General features: G+C 41.4%; 1 protein-coding gene across 3 annotated transcripts in view; it reads left to right on the top strand.

Moving 5' to 3' along the window:
• Positions 1 to 5,837: 5,837 nt before the first annotated feature.
• The window catches only part of CCDC14 (coiled-coil domain containing 14), a 69,130-nt gene continuing 58,895 nt past the window's right edge, over positions 5,838 to 16,072 (top strand). For 2 of the 3 annotated variants that reach the window (XM_066347552.1, XM_066347554.1), the window contains exons 1-5: positions 5,838 to 5,973; positions 14,709 to 14,764; positions 15,088 to 15,160; positions 15,729 to 15,798; positions 15,891 to 16,013. In XM_066347552.1, the coding sequence (XP_066203649.1) occupies positions 5,944 to 5,973; positions 14,709 to 14,764; positions 15,088 to 15,160; positions 15,729 to 15,798; positions 15,891 to 16,013 (352 nt within the window). In that variant the 5' untranslated portion in view covers positions 5,838 to 5,943. Of the gene's footprint in view, positions 6,003 to 14,708; positions 14,765 to 15,087; positions 15,161 to 15,728; positions 15,799 to 15,890; positions 16,014 to 16,072 lie in introns of all 3 variants that reach the window. The other variant, XM_066347553.1, reaches the window with a different exon arrangement.

Raw genomic sequence — 16,072 nt, 5'->3', positions numbered from 1 at the left:
TTAAAATGTAATTCCGTGAGAGTTATACAACCACCCATATACGTTACGCATTATCCAATAAAAATTTGGTGGTGTCCTGGAGGACAGCTGTGATTGGCTCCAGCCACCCGCAATCATGAACATGAGCGGTAGGAAATGAATGGATTGTAATATATGAGAATGTTTTATATTTTTAACATTATTATTTTTTATTAAATATTTGTCTGTGAGCCAGATGCAGCCATCAAAAGAGCCACATCTGGCTCGCGAGCCATAGGTTCCCAACATCTGTGCTAAGGGCTGCTTCATCACCAAGTTCCCATCTGTCACTGACTAAAGGCTGTTCCTAGGGGTTTTAACTTTCTGGCATTTGCAGCTTGCTCAGCTCATGGCTTGAGCTTGCTTCCTTTGCTCCAGAAAAAAATTTTTTTTTGCTCAGGTAGGAAGACATATTCACAATAAGCATATGGATTGGGGTACACAATCATCTGCTACAATGCATTAGACTTTTTAAATTATTTGTCCATTGATGAGAAAGAGAGCAAGAGAAGCATCAATTCATTGTTCCATTTAATTGTTCCATTTAGTTGTACACTCATTGTATGTTTCTCGTGTGTGTTTTGACCGAGGGTAGAACCCATGCTCTCTGGTGCGCCAGGTCGACACTTTATCCACTGAGCAACCTGGCCTGGGCTTAAAGAGGTTTTGATAAAACATATTTTTAGCACACTAATTTCTATCATTTCTCAAGTTGGGTCAGGCACAAGTCTACAGGACTGCAGTGCAATAATTGACTAACCCTCAAACCTGGCACATTGTCTCAAGCCAACTTTTTCTTCTTTGTGATGAGATCATTCCAAGGGGCTCTCTCAGTCCTTGCTGCCAATAGACCCTAGCCAGACCCATCCCCCTAGGCTTTCTATCATGACCAGAAGTATCTGGGTCCTAGCATGCAAGTTAAGTTGTCAAACTAAGACCTCCCTGTAACATATGGTTTGTATTTCTCCTTTTAAAAGAAAAATATTCAGGAAGCACTAAAATCAGGATTTTATAAAGAAAAAGAATTGGGCTCTTTCTTTCCTAAATTAAACAATTTTGATTAAAGTGAAGACTGCAGATACATTTAAAGCTTCAGTGGGAAATGCAAAGATTATGGCTCAATTCCACTTTCTCCATGTTCCATGTCTTTTCTCTCCTTGATGCTGTTCAGTCAGGGACCTCACTATTCCTCATTAACCAACTACTTTCAAGGTCACCAGGGCCCTGTAACACAGGAGCTGGATACTCAAGTGTGGAAAGCTGTTTTGAATTATTTAACAAAAGGATTATTAACCGGAAATCCTTGGAGAGACTCTTAAATGCTTCTGATAACATTATATATTTATAAAAAATATGTTTCAGAAATATTCACATTAGCAGTTTTCTGAGAAAAAGTACAAAGCTTTTTAGCAAATTCTCAAAATTGTATAGGATTTCTAAAGGTTTAAGAACCATTGGGTTAGAAATAAATTCAAAATAAATGTGATGACATCAGACTAATGGCAGCATGAGAGATACTCCTGAACTCTCCTCTTGGAATTTCAACAAATTGAACAACTATAACACAGTAAAGGAATCCTAGCTGGATTCACAAGTGTGCCTGAAAGATCCATGCACCCAATGGTGGGATTCAAATAATTTAACCAGTTCTCTGCCCTAACGACTGTTTTAAGTATGAAAAAAATGATATACCGACAGGTAATTTATTATTTCATGCATTTAATACTTAAATAAGAACAATAAAATAGCTACACAAAACTAGATTATGTTATGAGTTTTAAAATATTAATAAAAATATTAAATAATACTTGACAAAAACAATAAAACTATTATTTAAGGCATTTCCATATTGCTTCTTTTGTGTGTGTGTGTGTGTGTGTGTGTGTGTGTGTGTGTGAGACAGCAACCAAGAGAGAGAGACAGAGAGAGGGACAGATAGGGACAGTCAGGAAGAAAGATGAGAAGCATCAATTCTTTGTTGCAGCACTTTAGTTGTTCATTGATAGCTTTCTCATATATGCCTTGATGGGGGGGGCTACAGTAGAGCAAGTGACCCCTTGCTCAAGTCAACGACCTTGGGCGTCAAGCCAGTGACCTTTGGGCTCAAGCCAGTGGCCATGGGGCTATGTCTATGATCCCATGCTCAAGCCAATGACCCCACTCTCAAGATGGTGAGCCTGTGCTCAAACCAGATGAGCTTGAGCACACTCAAGCCATGATCTTGGGGTTTCAAACCTGGTCCTCTCCATTCCAGTCTGATGCTGTAGCAACTGTACCATTGGCTGGTCAGGCTCCATATTGCTTCTTGATTGACATCCTCGTCTGTAATTTTTTTTAACCTATGGATATAATAAACATGACTATGGGGGCTTAGAATATGCTGTTATGCAGATGAACATTAAAAATGAGTAAGGAATGTAAATTTGTGATTTCCACATTGGGCAGGTGCCTAGGCACTCACCTTAGAAAGAACCCTGATTACAAGTGCCATTTTTAACAACTGGTTCACTGAACTTAACAAAAAATTAGGTGTTGGTTCAGCAGAATCCCACCACTGTGCACCCAGTGACTAAAGGTGGGAAGAGTTGAAAAGGGGTATGGAAGATAAAACGCACTTGTGGTCAGCTCTGGAGTGACTGGGTTGTTTTTTTTCTCTGCCAGAACTATGAGGAGGAAGGAAGTTCAGGCTGTCTGGGTTCTGTCTGCCAGGATACATAGAGAGAAGCTCAAAGTGACTGGGCCTCCTTCTGCCTGAAGGATCAGAGAGATTTAGGGAAAGAGGGGGTGATACTAAACCAAAGCAGAGGCAGAATGGGGGCAGGGGTCACAACCAGTGTTCCTGCTGTCAGCTTACAGCCTGCACTTGGCACAGAGACAGAGAAAACTAGTTTGGCCTCCAGCCTCCCTCGTGGGTAAGGAGAATGGCAGAGACAGACACCACAGGTAACTCTCCAAAGTTATTCTGTCCCCTGAAGAACAAAGGTGCTCCATGTCTGGTCTCCTGGTCTGTTAAGGTGTGGGGAGGAGCACATGGAGGCCTGAAATGCCATTGCTAAAGCTTTAAAGCTGTAAAACTATAGTAACATGTCTCAGCCACCATTACGGCAGCCCCACCTCCATCATTGTGACAGCAACATCTCAGCAGAGGTCAGCCTAGGAATTTAACAGAGCAAAAGCTTGTAATACAGTGACACCTACTGGAAGCAAACAGTAACCTCTCAAACCTGACATTTTTCCCCATTTTTTTCTTTTTCTCTTTATTTTTTTCCTCTTTTGAATTACATTTTATTTAATTTATATATATATATAAATTATATATATATATATTTTTGTTTTGTTTTGTTTTGTTTTGTATTTTTCTGAAGCTGGAAACGGGGAGAGACAGTCAGACAGACTCCCGCATGCGCCCGACCGGGATCCACCCGGCACGCCCACCAGGGGCGACGCTCTGCCCACCAGGGGGCGATGCTCTGCCCCTCTGGGGCATCGCTCTGCCGCGACCAGAGCCACTCTAGCACCTGGGGCAGAGGCCAAGGAGCCATCCCCAGCGCCCAGGCCATCTTTGCTCCAATGGAGCCTTGGCTGCAGGAGGGGAAGAGAGAGACAGAGAGGAAGGAGGGGGTGGGGGTGGAGAAGCAAATGGGCGCTTCTCCTATGTGCCCTGGCCGGGAATCGAACCCGGGTCCCCCACATGCCAGGCCGACACTCTACCGCTGAGCCAACCGGCCAGGGCCTAATTTTTATATTTTTATTGTTATTCTTTGTAGGTGTTTTGTTTCTTTTGGTTTTCACTGTTCGTTTTTTGTGATTTTTCTTTTACACTTGTCTTATTTTTTAAATTTTTATATTTTTCATTGTATTTATTCAATTTTTAGTTGTTTCTTGTTAAGAGTTCTTAACAATATCACTTTTAAATGCCATCAAGGAGGAATAAATCAAATACCATGGCCACACAAGACAAACAAGTAGTACAGAAATAAAATGAAAAAATCCTCAGAAAGCAATCTCCATCATATGGAAACCTTAGAGTTAAATGATAGAGAATTTAAAATTGAAGTTCTGAAAATATACAATGAGTTGTGAGAAAACACTAATAGGGAAATTAATGAGCTCAAAAAACAAATTAATGAACAAAATGAGTACTTCACCAAAGAGATTGAAACTTTAAAAACAAAGATGAATAACTCTATACATAAATTGAAAAATGAGTTAGAAAGTTTAGCTAATAGAACAGGCCAGATAGAGGACAGAATAAGTGACATCAAAGACAGGCAACTACAGATGCTACAGAGAGAAGAGGAAAGAAACTCACAAATTTTAAAAAAATGAGAGAGCTCTACAAGAATGGTCTGACTCCATCAGAAAAAGCAATATAAGAATAATGTGTATCTCAGAAGAGGAAGAGAGGGAGAAGGGAAGGTAGAGCCTATTCAAACAAATAATTGATGAGAATTTCCCAAGCCTATGGGAAGAGTTAGAGCCTTGAATCCAAGAAGCAAACAAAAAGCCAAGTTACCTCAACTCAAACAGACCTTCTCCAAAGCACATCATAACAAAATTGTCAAAAATTAATGACAAAGAAAGAATCCTCAAGGCAGCTAGGAAAAAGAAGAACATAACATATAAAGGAAGGCTATCATCAGACTTCTCAGCAGAAACTCTAAGTCAGAAGAGAGTAGACCCAAACATTCAAAGTACTAAAAGAGAGAAATTACCAGCCAAGTATACTATAGCCATCAGAGATGTCCTTCAAATGTGAAGAAAAAAATAAAAACTTTTGCAGATATACAGAAGCTGGGGGAATTTATCACCATAAAATTAGCACTGCAGGAAATACTCAGGAGGGCTACTTGACCAGACACAAAGAACAGAACAAATCAAAACTAAATGTAAAAGCTCAAGCAAGGTCACAATAAAACAAGGATAATCTGTGACAACAATAACATAAAAGGAGAAAGGAGAAAGATCTGTAGTAGCAAAGGAGGATGAAGTGCAGAAGCACTCATAAGACAAAAAACTCTTGTCCATATGAACATTTTTCTCTTAATTACCTAATGGTAGCCACCCACAAAAAAAAAGCCACTACTTAAACACATAGCTTAAAGAAGAAACAGCCTGACCAGGTGGTAGCGTAGAAGATAGAGCATTGGACAGGGATGCAGAGGACCCAGGTTAGAAACCTTGAAGTCACGGGCTTGAGCGCAGGCTCATCAGCTTGAGTGCAGGGTCACTGACTTGAGAATGGGATTACAGACATGACCCCATGGTTGCTGGCTTGAGCCCAAAGGTTTCAGGCTTGAGCAAGGGAGTCAGTTGCTCTACTGTAGTCCCTCCCCAACTCAAGGCACATTAGAGAAAGCAGTCAATGAACAAATAAAATGCCACAACAAAGAATTGATGCTTCTCATCTCTCTCCCTTCCTGTCTGTTCGTATCTGTCCCTCTCTGTCTCTCTCTGTCTCTCTCTCTCTCTCTGTCACAAAAATAAATAAAAGAAAAAGAAAAAGAAACCCTCTTAACAGAACCATGAACTCAGGTCTCCCTGGTACAGTATTGCCAAGCCCGGTTACTCTCAGCCAAATGATAGGACACCCTCCTACGCTCCCTGCCTGGCCTCGCCCCGCCCCTCTGGGGGCCCCTCCCTGGCCCCGCCCCCTTTCCGTCAGTGGCTTTTCCAACTCGCCGCTGGAGTATGAAGAGCTAGGAGCCGGGACAGGGCTATTGCGCAAGCCCAGTGCTCCTTACTGGGAACAGGGGAGGCCTCCGTCGCGCGCCTGAGACGATGAGGCGCGGTGTGCCGCGGGATTCTTCCCGGAAGCGGAAGCCAGAGGGGCGGGCCAAAGGCGGCCTGGAATCCACGGCGGTTAATTCCTTTTACCGTGCGGTGTTGCTTCCTTCGATCTGGGCTTCTCTGAGTCTGCGAAAGATGGTTAGGTCCGGATCTCGACCGGGTCAGGTGAGGGCCGTGGACCTGAGGCATCCATGGTACGGGTGGAGAGGGACTGGGAGAAGTGCAAAAATGAGAAAAACAAAGACGATGCGGCTGCATTGAAAATGCTGGCTACGGGGCGTGGGGGAGACACCTGATCCTAACACAGCCGCTCGGTCCGTGGAGTTCGTTCTGCTTTAATCGTTGCAGTCCTCCAGAGCGCGGGCTTTGGTGTAGGATTGGGGCTCAAGTTCAGCCTCTACCGCTGGGTCGGGTGACAACCTCTCCGAGCCTTAGTACATTGTTGCATCAAGGCCAGGTTCTCGGCTCTTCCACCAAGTGCCGCTCTTGGCTAATCTTTCGTCACAATTGCTGGTATTTTTCAAGTCTCCTAGTTCGTGTCACCGCCTGTGGTTTTACTCCTCTCAAATGCACACCTCTCACCTCTAGTTGGAACTAAATGATCTCTGTTATGCTTCAAATCTGACACCGGGACACTTCCTTTTCAAAATAAAATCTCAGTTCTTTGGCCTGAGATTTTTTTAAAATCTGGCCTGTGGATTTCTTTACCAGCCGCCGCCCCTATGCCAGTGTTATCTTACTCTGCGGTGTCCTGGGTGCTCCGTGCCTGTGCACTCCGTTCAGTGTAGACTGCCTTCTATCTCTGCTATCTCCTCTCCCCGTCTCCATTCCCTTAGCTCAGGGGCTACTCCTAGAAGTCTTACTTCTTACTCACTTTTCCATCCCCATTGTTTGGGTGCCCGTTGGCTCCCCTTTTGTGCCCTGTTCTAACCTTTGTTAAACTGCTTTTAATAAGGCTAGAGAAGTCGCTAATCTGTCTGCCTCCTTTACTACACAGTTTATCTCTGCATCTTCAAGGCCTAGGACAGCACCTGACATATAGTAGGTTTTCAGGTAATAAATCAACTCTTCCTTGCACAGACCCTCTACGTAGAGTGATCTTACTCTTCCTCAAATATATCCAGTCTCTCCCCCTTATTTTTGGTCTTCCATTATTTATTAACTCACCTATCATGCTGTCTTCCCCATTAATGTGAATCTTTCTCCTTTTTCAAACTAGCTCAAGACTTTCTCATGAGTACTTTCAGACCAGCCCCACCCATAATAGATCTTTCTTATCCTGAACGAGCTCAGATTATGCTCAGTCAGCAAGGGGTAATAACATGGTTTTGTAGTCACAGTCACCTACAGATTAAAATTCCTATTCTGCCTCTACTACTGTAGTGATAGTAAGCAAAGTACTTTTTACTTCTCTGAGCCTCCTTTACAAAATCGGTATAAATATGGATAAAGTTCTGCCTCAAAGAATTGGGAGATTAAATCAAAGAATCTAGTGAAACATCTATCTCACCCTTGGCATAAATACAGGAAAATTTAGTCTCCTTTAAAACTTAGTTTACTTCCATCTTAATAATAGAAGTTAATATTTAGATAGCATTGTGGCAGGTACTACTCTTAAGTGCTTTTACATGTTATATATGATTTCATATTAAATCTTCACAGTACAGTAGCTTTAGGAGGTAGATACTATTATCATTCCCATTTTATAGACAAGGAAATTGAGGGATGTAAAGTTCAAATTACCTTCCCTGAGGTTGCACAGCTGGTTAGCAGTGGAGACAGGATTCTTTTGAATATCACACTAGTCTGAGAAGGTGTTTGGCTGAACAAGCCACCTTTCTGAAATTCAGGTTTCCACCTCTGAGAAATAATTTCAACTCACAGGGTGTAGATCAAGTGGAAATGAAAGACTATATAGTACACTCTCATTCCACAAATGTAATTTTATTTTGCACTTGTTGGTGGCAAGTACGACTTTTAAAAATGCTTATATTTTTTCATATAGCAAAGTAAAAAGTGTGGAAGAAAATATGAGGTAAAGCAAACTGATTTTCTTGTGCATTGTGATTTTGGGCATTCAGTTTGGAGAGCAGTTTTACAATTTGTGTCAAGGACCATTGAACAAATAACCTTTCACCAAATAACCAAGTTTTTAATCCTGAATATGAAAAGGTTATTTTCAGTATATGAAAAGGTTTATTTCAGGTTTGTTTTTTAATTGTGAAAAACATAAATCAGTAGTTGCACTCAAGGAAATACTGTGCAACCATTAAAAATTTGAAGACTATGTTAATATGGAAAAAATTTTAAAAGTATCAACACAAGATTCAGAATTACGACTATCAAGTCATGATGACTGAGTAATTCAATGAAAAAAGATTAGAAGCCGCAGTAACAAAGAGCACATCTAGTGCCTAAATCTCGGTTTTAAATACCATTCTCCACTAAAAGGAACTATAGCTTCTTGGAGAAATGGTTAATTCCATGGCTGAAGCAGGGAATCATAAGATGAGCCTTGATATAGCAAAATAAAAAACTCCATAGCAAAGGGAATCATTAACAGAGTGAAAGTGTAACTTATAGAATGGGAAGATATATTTGTAAACCATATATATCTGATAATATCTGATAAAGAGTTAATAACCATATATTAATATATATGGGACTCCTACAACTTAAGAGCAAAAGAATGAAAAAAACAGCGATTATAAAAAGGGCGAAGGCCTGACCTGTGGAAGCGCAGTGGCTAAAGCAGTGACCTAGAATGCTGAGGTCGCTGGTTCAAAACCCTGGTCTTGTCTGGTCAAGGCACATATGGGAGTTGATGCTTCCTGCTCCTCTCCTCTTCTCTTTCTCTGTCTCTCTCCCCTCTCTAAAATGAATAAATAAAGTCTTAAAAGAGAGAGCATTATGTTTTAAAATAAATGGGCAAAGAACTTGTAAATATTATAGACATACAAATGGCCAACAGATGAAAAAATGGTCAACATCATTAATTATCAGGCAAATGTAACTCAAAACCACAGTGAGATATTACCTCACACCAGTTAGGATATAGAAACAGGAGATAAGGATGTGGAGAAATTGGAACCCTTGTATGCTATTGGGAATGTAAAAGGGTGCAGCTGCCGTAAAAAAACTAAGACAGTTTCTCAAAAAATTTATCCCATTTTGGGTACCTATCTGTTGATAAAAGAATAAAAACAGAATCTTGTGTCCCTGACCAGTTGGCCCAGTGGTAGAGCGTCAACCCGGCATGTGGGTGTCCTGGGTTTGATGCCCAGTCAGGGCACACAGGAGAAGCAATCATCTGCTTCTCCACCCCTCCCTCCTTCTCTCTTTTGCTTTCTCTCTTTCCCCCTACAACAGCCATGGCTTGATTGGTTCAAGCACATGGACCCCAGGCAAGGAGAATGGCTCCGTGGAACCTCTTCCTCAGACACTAAAAATAGCTTGGTTGTGAGCATGACCCCAGATGAGCAGACCATTGCCCCTAGACAGGGTTGCTGGGTGGATCATGGTCAGGGTGCATGTGGGAGTCTGTCTCTCTAACCTCCTCTCACTTGGAAAAGAAGAAGAAAAAAGAAAATAAAATGTAGAAAGAATGATGTGAGTTAGAAAACATTGCTATTTAACAAGAATTAAGGCAAGAGTCATTAATGGATGCTAAAACTACTGGGTAAAAGTTTGATGAATAGGATGGCTGCATAATCTCAGTATCTCATTATACTTAATATTTACAAGTGTAAAAATAATAACCTTACAGTGCAAAACCTGTCAAGCACCATCTTAAATAATCAAAGTTTACATCACTAGTAATGGGACAAACTGACATCCTATGCCTATGTATTGAGAAGGACACAACATCCCTCTTATGGTAATATTGTCCAAAATGTACAACCTGATTGTAATCATTAGGAAAATCAAATGAGTCTAAAGGTCCAGAGGGACATCCTACCAAAATAACTGGCTTGCACTCTTTAAAATGTTAAGGTTGTGGCCCTGGCCGGTTGGCTCAGTGGTAGAGTGTCAGCCTGGCGTGCGGAAGTCCCGGGTTCGATTCCGGGCCAGGGCACACAGGAGAGGCGCCCATCTGCTTCTCCACCCCTCCCCCTCTCCTTCCTCTCTCTCTCTCTCTTCCCCTCCCGCAGCCGAGGCTCCATTGGAGCAAAAAGATGGCCCGGGCGCTGAGGATGGCTCCTTGGCCTCTGCCCCAGGCGTGAGAGTAGCTCTGGTCGCGACAGAGCGATGCCCCGGATGGACAGAGCGTTGCCCCCTGGTGGGCGTGCCGAGTGGATCCCGGTCAGGCGCATGCGGGAGTCTGTCTGACTGTCTCCCCGTTTCCAGCTTCAGAAAAATACAAAAATAAATAAATAAATAAATAAATAAAATAATAAAATAAAATGTTAAGGTTGTAAACAACTGAATAACTCCCAGGCCAGGTAGCTCTGTGGGTTAGAACATCGTCCCAGTACACTAGGGTTGCAGGTTCGATCCCCAGTCAGGCACATACAGGAACAGATAATGATAATCCATGAAGCTGTTTCAGGTTAAAGAGGTGACAAATTAATGCAACATATCCTGAGTTGAACATGGACCAGACTTTTTTTTGATAAGGGACAATATTGGGATAATTGGCAAATGCGAATAAAGTCTGTAGATTAGATTATAATATTGTATCAGTATTAACTTCCTGATTTTGATAATTATATTTTAGTTATATGGGAGTGACTTTGTTCTTAGGAAATATTTAGGAGTAAATATTTAACTGTAAAGGGGTATCATGTCTGAAACCTCTGAACTTCAGACAAAAAAATTATTCTGAGAGAGAACATGGCAGCTGTAATAAAATGTCAACAGTTGGGGAATCTGGGTGAAGTGTGTACAGTACTTTGTGCTATTATTTCAAAATAAAAAATATTTTTAAAATGGAAGAAAAAATGTTAATATGATATACTGTTTCAGGGTGTTTTTATCCTGAGTAATTTTCTTTGCCTGATTTTAATATAATCATGTGTATATTTTTTGAGAAATACTATATATATTCTTACAATTAGGCCATATATTTATATCAGACTACTTTTTTTTATTTTGAAAAATAATTATGGTAGTTGTTTTGGACTTAGTAGCCCCATGGTTTGGATTTTTATTACGGTTCTGGCTAGGCTACCAGCGTAGAGTTACTGAAGAGAAAGATCCTGAGTGTCTGCAGGGACCAGGAGAGCTACATTACCTGGGATCTCACTCCTGCAACTGGCTTCTCACTACTGATTTTGTGACGCCATCATATTCCAAGTTATCCCAAGGAGAAATCTATCATAATTATCAACCCAACTTTTTCAGTATTCTCAGTAGCATTTTTAGAAGGGAGTACATATTCAAACAAATAATAGAATACTATGTAACTCCAAAAAGTTTAGTTATTGCTCAGAGCTATCTTAGGATGAAATATTTAAACATATCAAGAAAATCATAAATGTTAACTGCCAACAGTGACTACACCTGAATGATGAAATGAGGGAGTGATAAGGAATTTAACCATGTCTCTTTTTTTAATGTTTACTTTATTGATTTTAGAGAGAGGGAGAGAGCAGCAGAGAGACAGGAGCATCTGCTCCTGTGTGTGCCCTGACAGGGGACTGAACCAGCAGCAGTATCTCTGCTTCAGGATGATGCTCTATCCAACTGAGCTATCCCGCCAGGGTGAACCATATATATATATATATATGTATATGTATATATATATATATTTTTTACTTCTGATTTTAGAGAGAGAAAGGAAAAGAGAGAGCGAGACAGGAATTTATATCTATTCCTGCATGTGCCCTGACCAGGGATCAAACTGGCAACTCTGCTTCGGGATGATGCTCTAACAAACCAAGTTATCTGACCAGGGCTTACCCATGGCTTCTTAAAATTAAGTTCCATAGAGATAATATGTTTACCTGGTATAAAGTTTTAAGCTAAAAAGAGGCATACCATGGAAAGTCTCCCTTCTTGCTCTGTCCCCCAGATTGTCAGTTTCCCTTTCTGCAGGCAGCTGCAATGAACTGTTTGTGTGTAACTCTTAAGATATTGGATGCGTGTAAAAGCAAATGCATATGTTTCCTTCTACACAAAAGGTAGCCCATTTATGTTACTTTTAAAATAAAATTTTAATAAAAACAATATTGCTATGTGACTTTAAAGAGAAAGACTGAGAGAATGAGATTGAGATAAAGAGGAATGATGGAGTTGTGTTTTTTGGTTGGTTTGTTTTTTGTGGCAGAGACAGAGAGAGGGACAGATAGGGACAGACAGACAGACAGGAAGGGAGAGAGATGAGAAACATCAACTCTTTGTTGCAGCTCCTTAGTTCAGGGGTTGGGAACCGATGGCTCGCAAGCCAGATATGGCTCTTTTGATGGCTGCATCTGGCTCGCAGACAAATCTTTAATAAAAAAATAATAACGTTAAAAATATAAAACATTCTCATGTATTACAATCCATTCATTTCCTACCGCTCATGTTTATGGTTGCGGGTGGCCGGAGCCAATCACAACTGTCCTCTAGGACAACACCAAATTTTTATTGAATAATGCATAACGCACACAGGTTGTTATATGGCTCTCACGGAATTACATTTTAAAATATGTGGCGTTCCTGTCTCTCAGCCGAAAAGGTTCCTGACCCCTGCCTTAGTTGTTCATTGATTGATTTCTCATATATGCCTTGACTGTGGGCCTTCAGCAGACAGAGTAACCCCTTGCTCGAGCCAGCAACCTTGGGTCCAAGCTGGTGAGCTTTGCTCAAACCAGATGAGCCCATGCTCAAGCTGGCGACCTCGGGGTCTCAAACATGGGTCCTCCGTGTCCCAGTCCAGTGCTCTATCCACTGCGCCACCGCCTGGTCAGGCGGAATGATCGAGTTTTTGTGTGCTGGTCTTGTCAGGCATTATAAAGAATGTGGTTAAATAGAAACAGAATTATGGACTTTGCCCTATATCTAGAATTACATATTTTGAAGAATTGGGGTATGTAGAACATGTTCAGGGATTGAGAATAGTCCAATTTACTTCTGGTTAAAATACTAAATAAGTACTTCTACTTAAAAGTAATATCTCAACTTCGGCCCTGGCCGGTTGGCTCAGCGGTAGAGCGTCGGCCTAGCGTGCGGAGGACCCGGGTTCGATTCCCGGCCAGGGCACACAGGAGAAGCGCCCATTTGCTTCTCCACCCCTCCGCCGCGCCTTCCTCTCTGTCTCTCTCTTCCCCTCCCACAGCCAAGGCTCCATTGGAGCAAAAATGGCCCGGGCGCTGGGGATGGCTCTGTGGCCTCTGCCTCAGGCGCTAGAGTGGCTCTGGTCGCAACATGGCGACGCCCAGGATGGGCAGAGCATCGCCCCCTGGTGGGCAGAGCTTCGCCCCTGGTGGGCGTGCCGGGTGGATCCCGGTCGGGCGCATGCGGGAGTCTGTCTGACTGTCTCTCCCTGTTTCCAGCTTCAGAAAAATGAAAAAAAAAAAAAAAAAAAAAGTAATATCTCAACTTCATTTTCAACTCAAGTAGACTTAAGGAACAAATAATATGTTTCTTGCTTGACATTTATTTATTATTTATTTTTATTTTATCAAGTGAGAGGCAGGGAGGCGGAGAGACAGATTCCCTCATGAACCCAGCCAGGATCCACCAGGCAAACCTTGTCTAGGGCTGATGTTCTGCCCATCTGGGGCCACTGTAGCCGAGCTATCTTAGCACCTGAGGTGAGGCCATGGAGCTATCCTCAGCGCCCGGGCCAACTTGCTTATTTGAGTCATGCTGCATGAGGGGAAGAAAGAGAGAGAGTGAAAGAGAGAGGGAGGGAGGGTGGAGACGCAGATGGTCACTTTTTTGTGCCCTGACTGAAAATTTAACCTGGGACTTCCACACACTGAGCCAACGCTTGACATTTTATTTTATTTATTTAAAAAAAAATTTCTTTTTTTGTAGCTAATTGAGAGGTGAGAAGGTAGAGAGACAGACTTCCCCACGCGCCCCGACTCGGATCCACCTGGCAAGCCTCCTACAGGGTGATGCTCTGCCCATTCAGGGCCGTTGCTTTGTTCAGCAACTGAGCTGTTTTAGGCCTGAGGCGATGATATAGAGCCATCCTCAATGCCCAGGGCCAACTTGTTCGAATAGATTGAGTCATGACTGGGGGGAGAAGACAGAGAGAGAAAGAGAAGGGGAGGAAGAGGAGTGGAGAAGCAGGTGGGCACTTCTGTGTGCCCTGACTGGGAAACGAACCTGGGACTTCTACACGCTGGGCCAACACTCTACCACTGAGCCAACCAACCAGGGCCTGCTTGACATTTTATAGAACAAATTGTGAGTTCAGTTGTACTTGTGGGTTTTTAGAATATATCACATTTATCAAAAATTAGTATCATACTACATTCATAAAATGGAATGTTATTCCGCCTCAAAAAGGTAGGAAGTTTTGACATATGCTACAACATGGACGAACCTTGAAAATGTGACAAGTGGAATAAGCCAGTCAAAAAAGGACACAAATACTGTATGATTCCACTTATATTAGCTTCCTAGAGTAGTCAGATTCATAGACAGAAAGCAGAAGAGTAGTTGCCTGGGGTTGAGGGAGGAAGGAAGGGGAAGTTAATGTTTAATGGGTACAGAATTTTAGTTTGGGAAAATGAAAAAGTTCTAGAGATGGAGGATAGTGATAGTTGCACAACAGTGTTAATATATTTAATGCCACAGAACTATACACTTAGAAATGGCAAAAATGGTAAGTTTTGTTACGTTTTACTTAAATAAAAAAGGAATCAATGCGTAATATTTCAGGTTTTTTCAAGAAAGCACACTGAGTATAATGCAAAAATATTTGTATATCTACTATAATATTGCAATTCATTATTTCATAGGTGTTATCTTCAGGAAAGAACACTGGACCTGCTAAATTAACAAACGGGAAGAAGTGGTAAGTACTTAAAGCAGCTTACAGCTTCAGGAAATCTCAAGAGATTTTTCAGGTATTTGGGCTGGACTAAATTTAGCCTACCCTGGAAACTAGATGGGTCTCTGCCTTCACAAAAGGGGAGGAACTTTCCAAATCTAGCCATGTTGATCATTTTAGTGTTTAACAGTCTTTTAAGTCTTTATAAGGTGCTATATAAATCCATCTTATACATGGTTACACAAGTTTTCTTATCCAACCTTGGCTAGAAGGAAAATGACTACATATAATATATTTTCAGAAATTTTTTTTGTATTGTCTGTAAAAGTATTAAACTTGTTTTCTAGGACCCATTTAAGAAAGATATCACGTCTTAAAGCGGATTCTGGCTATCATATCCATTCTGATTCGGAAAGTCAGGTAAGATTAAACTGAATCAATACAATGAAGACTATTTTAAATTAGCCTTCAGATAAAATCTAAAAAATGGGAATGAAATTCAAAGGTAAAGTATAAACTGCCCTAAGGAATTATGAATGCTTCTGCTTTAAAACATGTTTTCCACCAATACTAAATTGTTCCTAAAAGAAAATTTAAAATTATGCCATTAGGTTCTTTTTCAATTTATTTTTTTTAAGTGAGAGGTGGGGAGATAGTGAGACAGACTCTCGCATGTACCCCAACCAGGATCCACCCAGCAACCCCTATCTGTGGGCAATACTCAAATTAACAGAGCTATCCTTAGCGCCCTGGGCTAATAATGTTTGGACCAACTGAGCCACTGGCTGCAAGAAGGGAAGAGAGAGAGAAGGGGGAAGGAGAGGGGTGGAGAAGCAGATGGTCACTTCTCATGCGTGCCCTGACCAGGGATTGAACCCTGGATATCTGCACACCCGGTCGACACTCTGTCTCTATCCACTGCGCCAGCCAGCCATGCCCACCCGCACTGAATTCTGTATACACATTTCTAACGACTTTCTCCTTACAGACTGAAACCGTCCAGGGGCTTGATGGTTGTGCTTCTCTGCTGCAGAACATTCTGAGAAATGAAGATTCAGGTTTTATTTTTTAAATGCTTTTTTGCTGATTACCTTTTTTCAATCAAGTAATTGTCTTAATGCCTATGACTTTTTTTTAAAATTATTAATAGGTTCAGAAATGACATATTCAGAAAATAGATATAATCCTAGACCTTTAGAAAGCAAAAGATGCGGATCCAAAAAGAAAGGGCAGGAGAAACGCACTGTTCCTTCATTAATCCGGAAAGAAATCTGTGAGTATTTTTTACTTATTTAACTGTAATGCTTCATTCTGAAGGTTTAGATAAATGGT

This window comes from Saccopteryx leptura, chromosome 8 (assembly GCF_036850995.1).
Source record: "Saccopteryx leptura isolate mSacLep1 chromosome 8, mSacLep1_pri_phased_curated, whole genome shotgun sequence".
Classification (NCBI taxonomy): Eukaryota; Metazoa; Chordata; class Mammalia; order Chiroptera; family Emballonuridae; genus Saccopteryx; species Saccopteryx leptura.
This window is presented reverse-complemented; position numbering and strand designations above follow the sequence as displayed.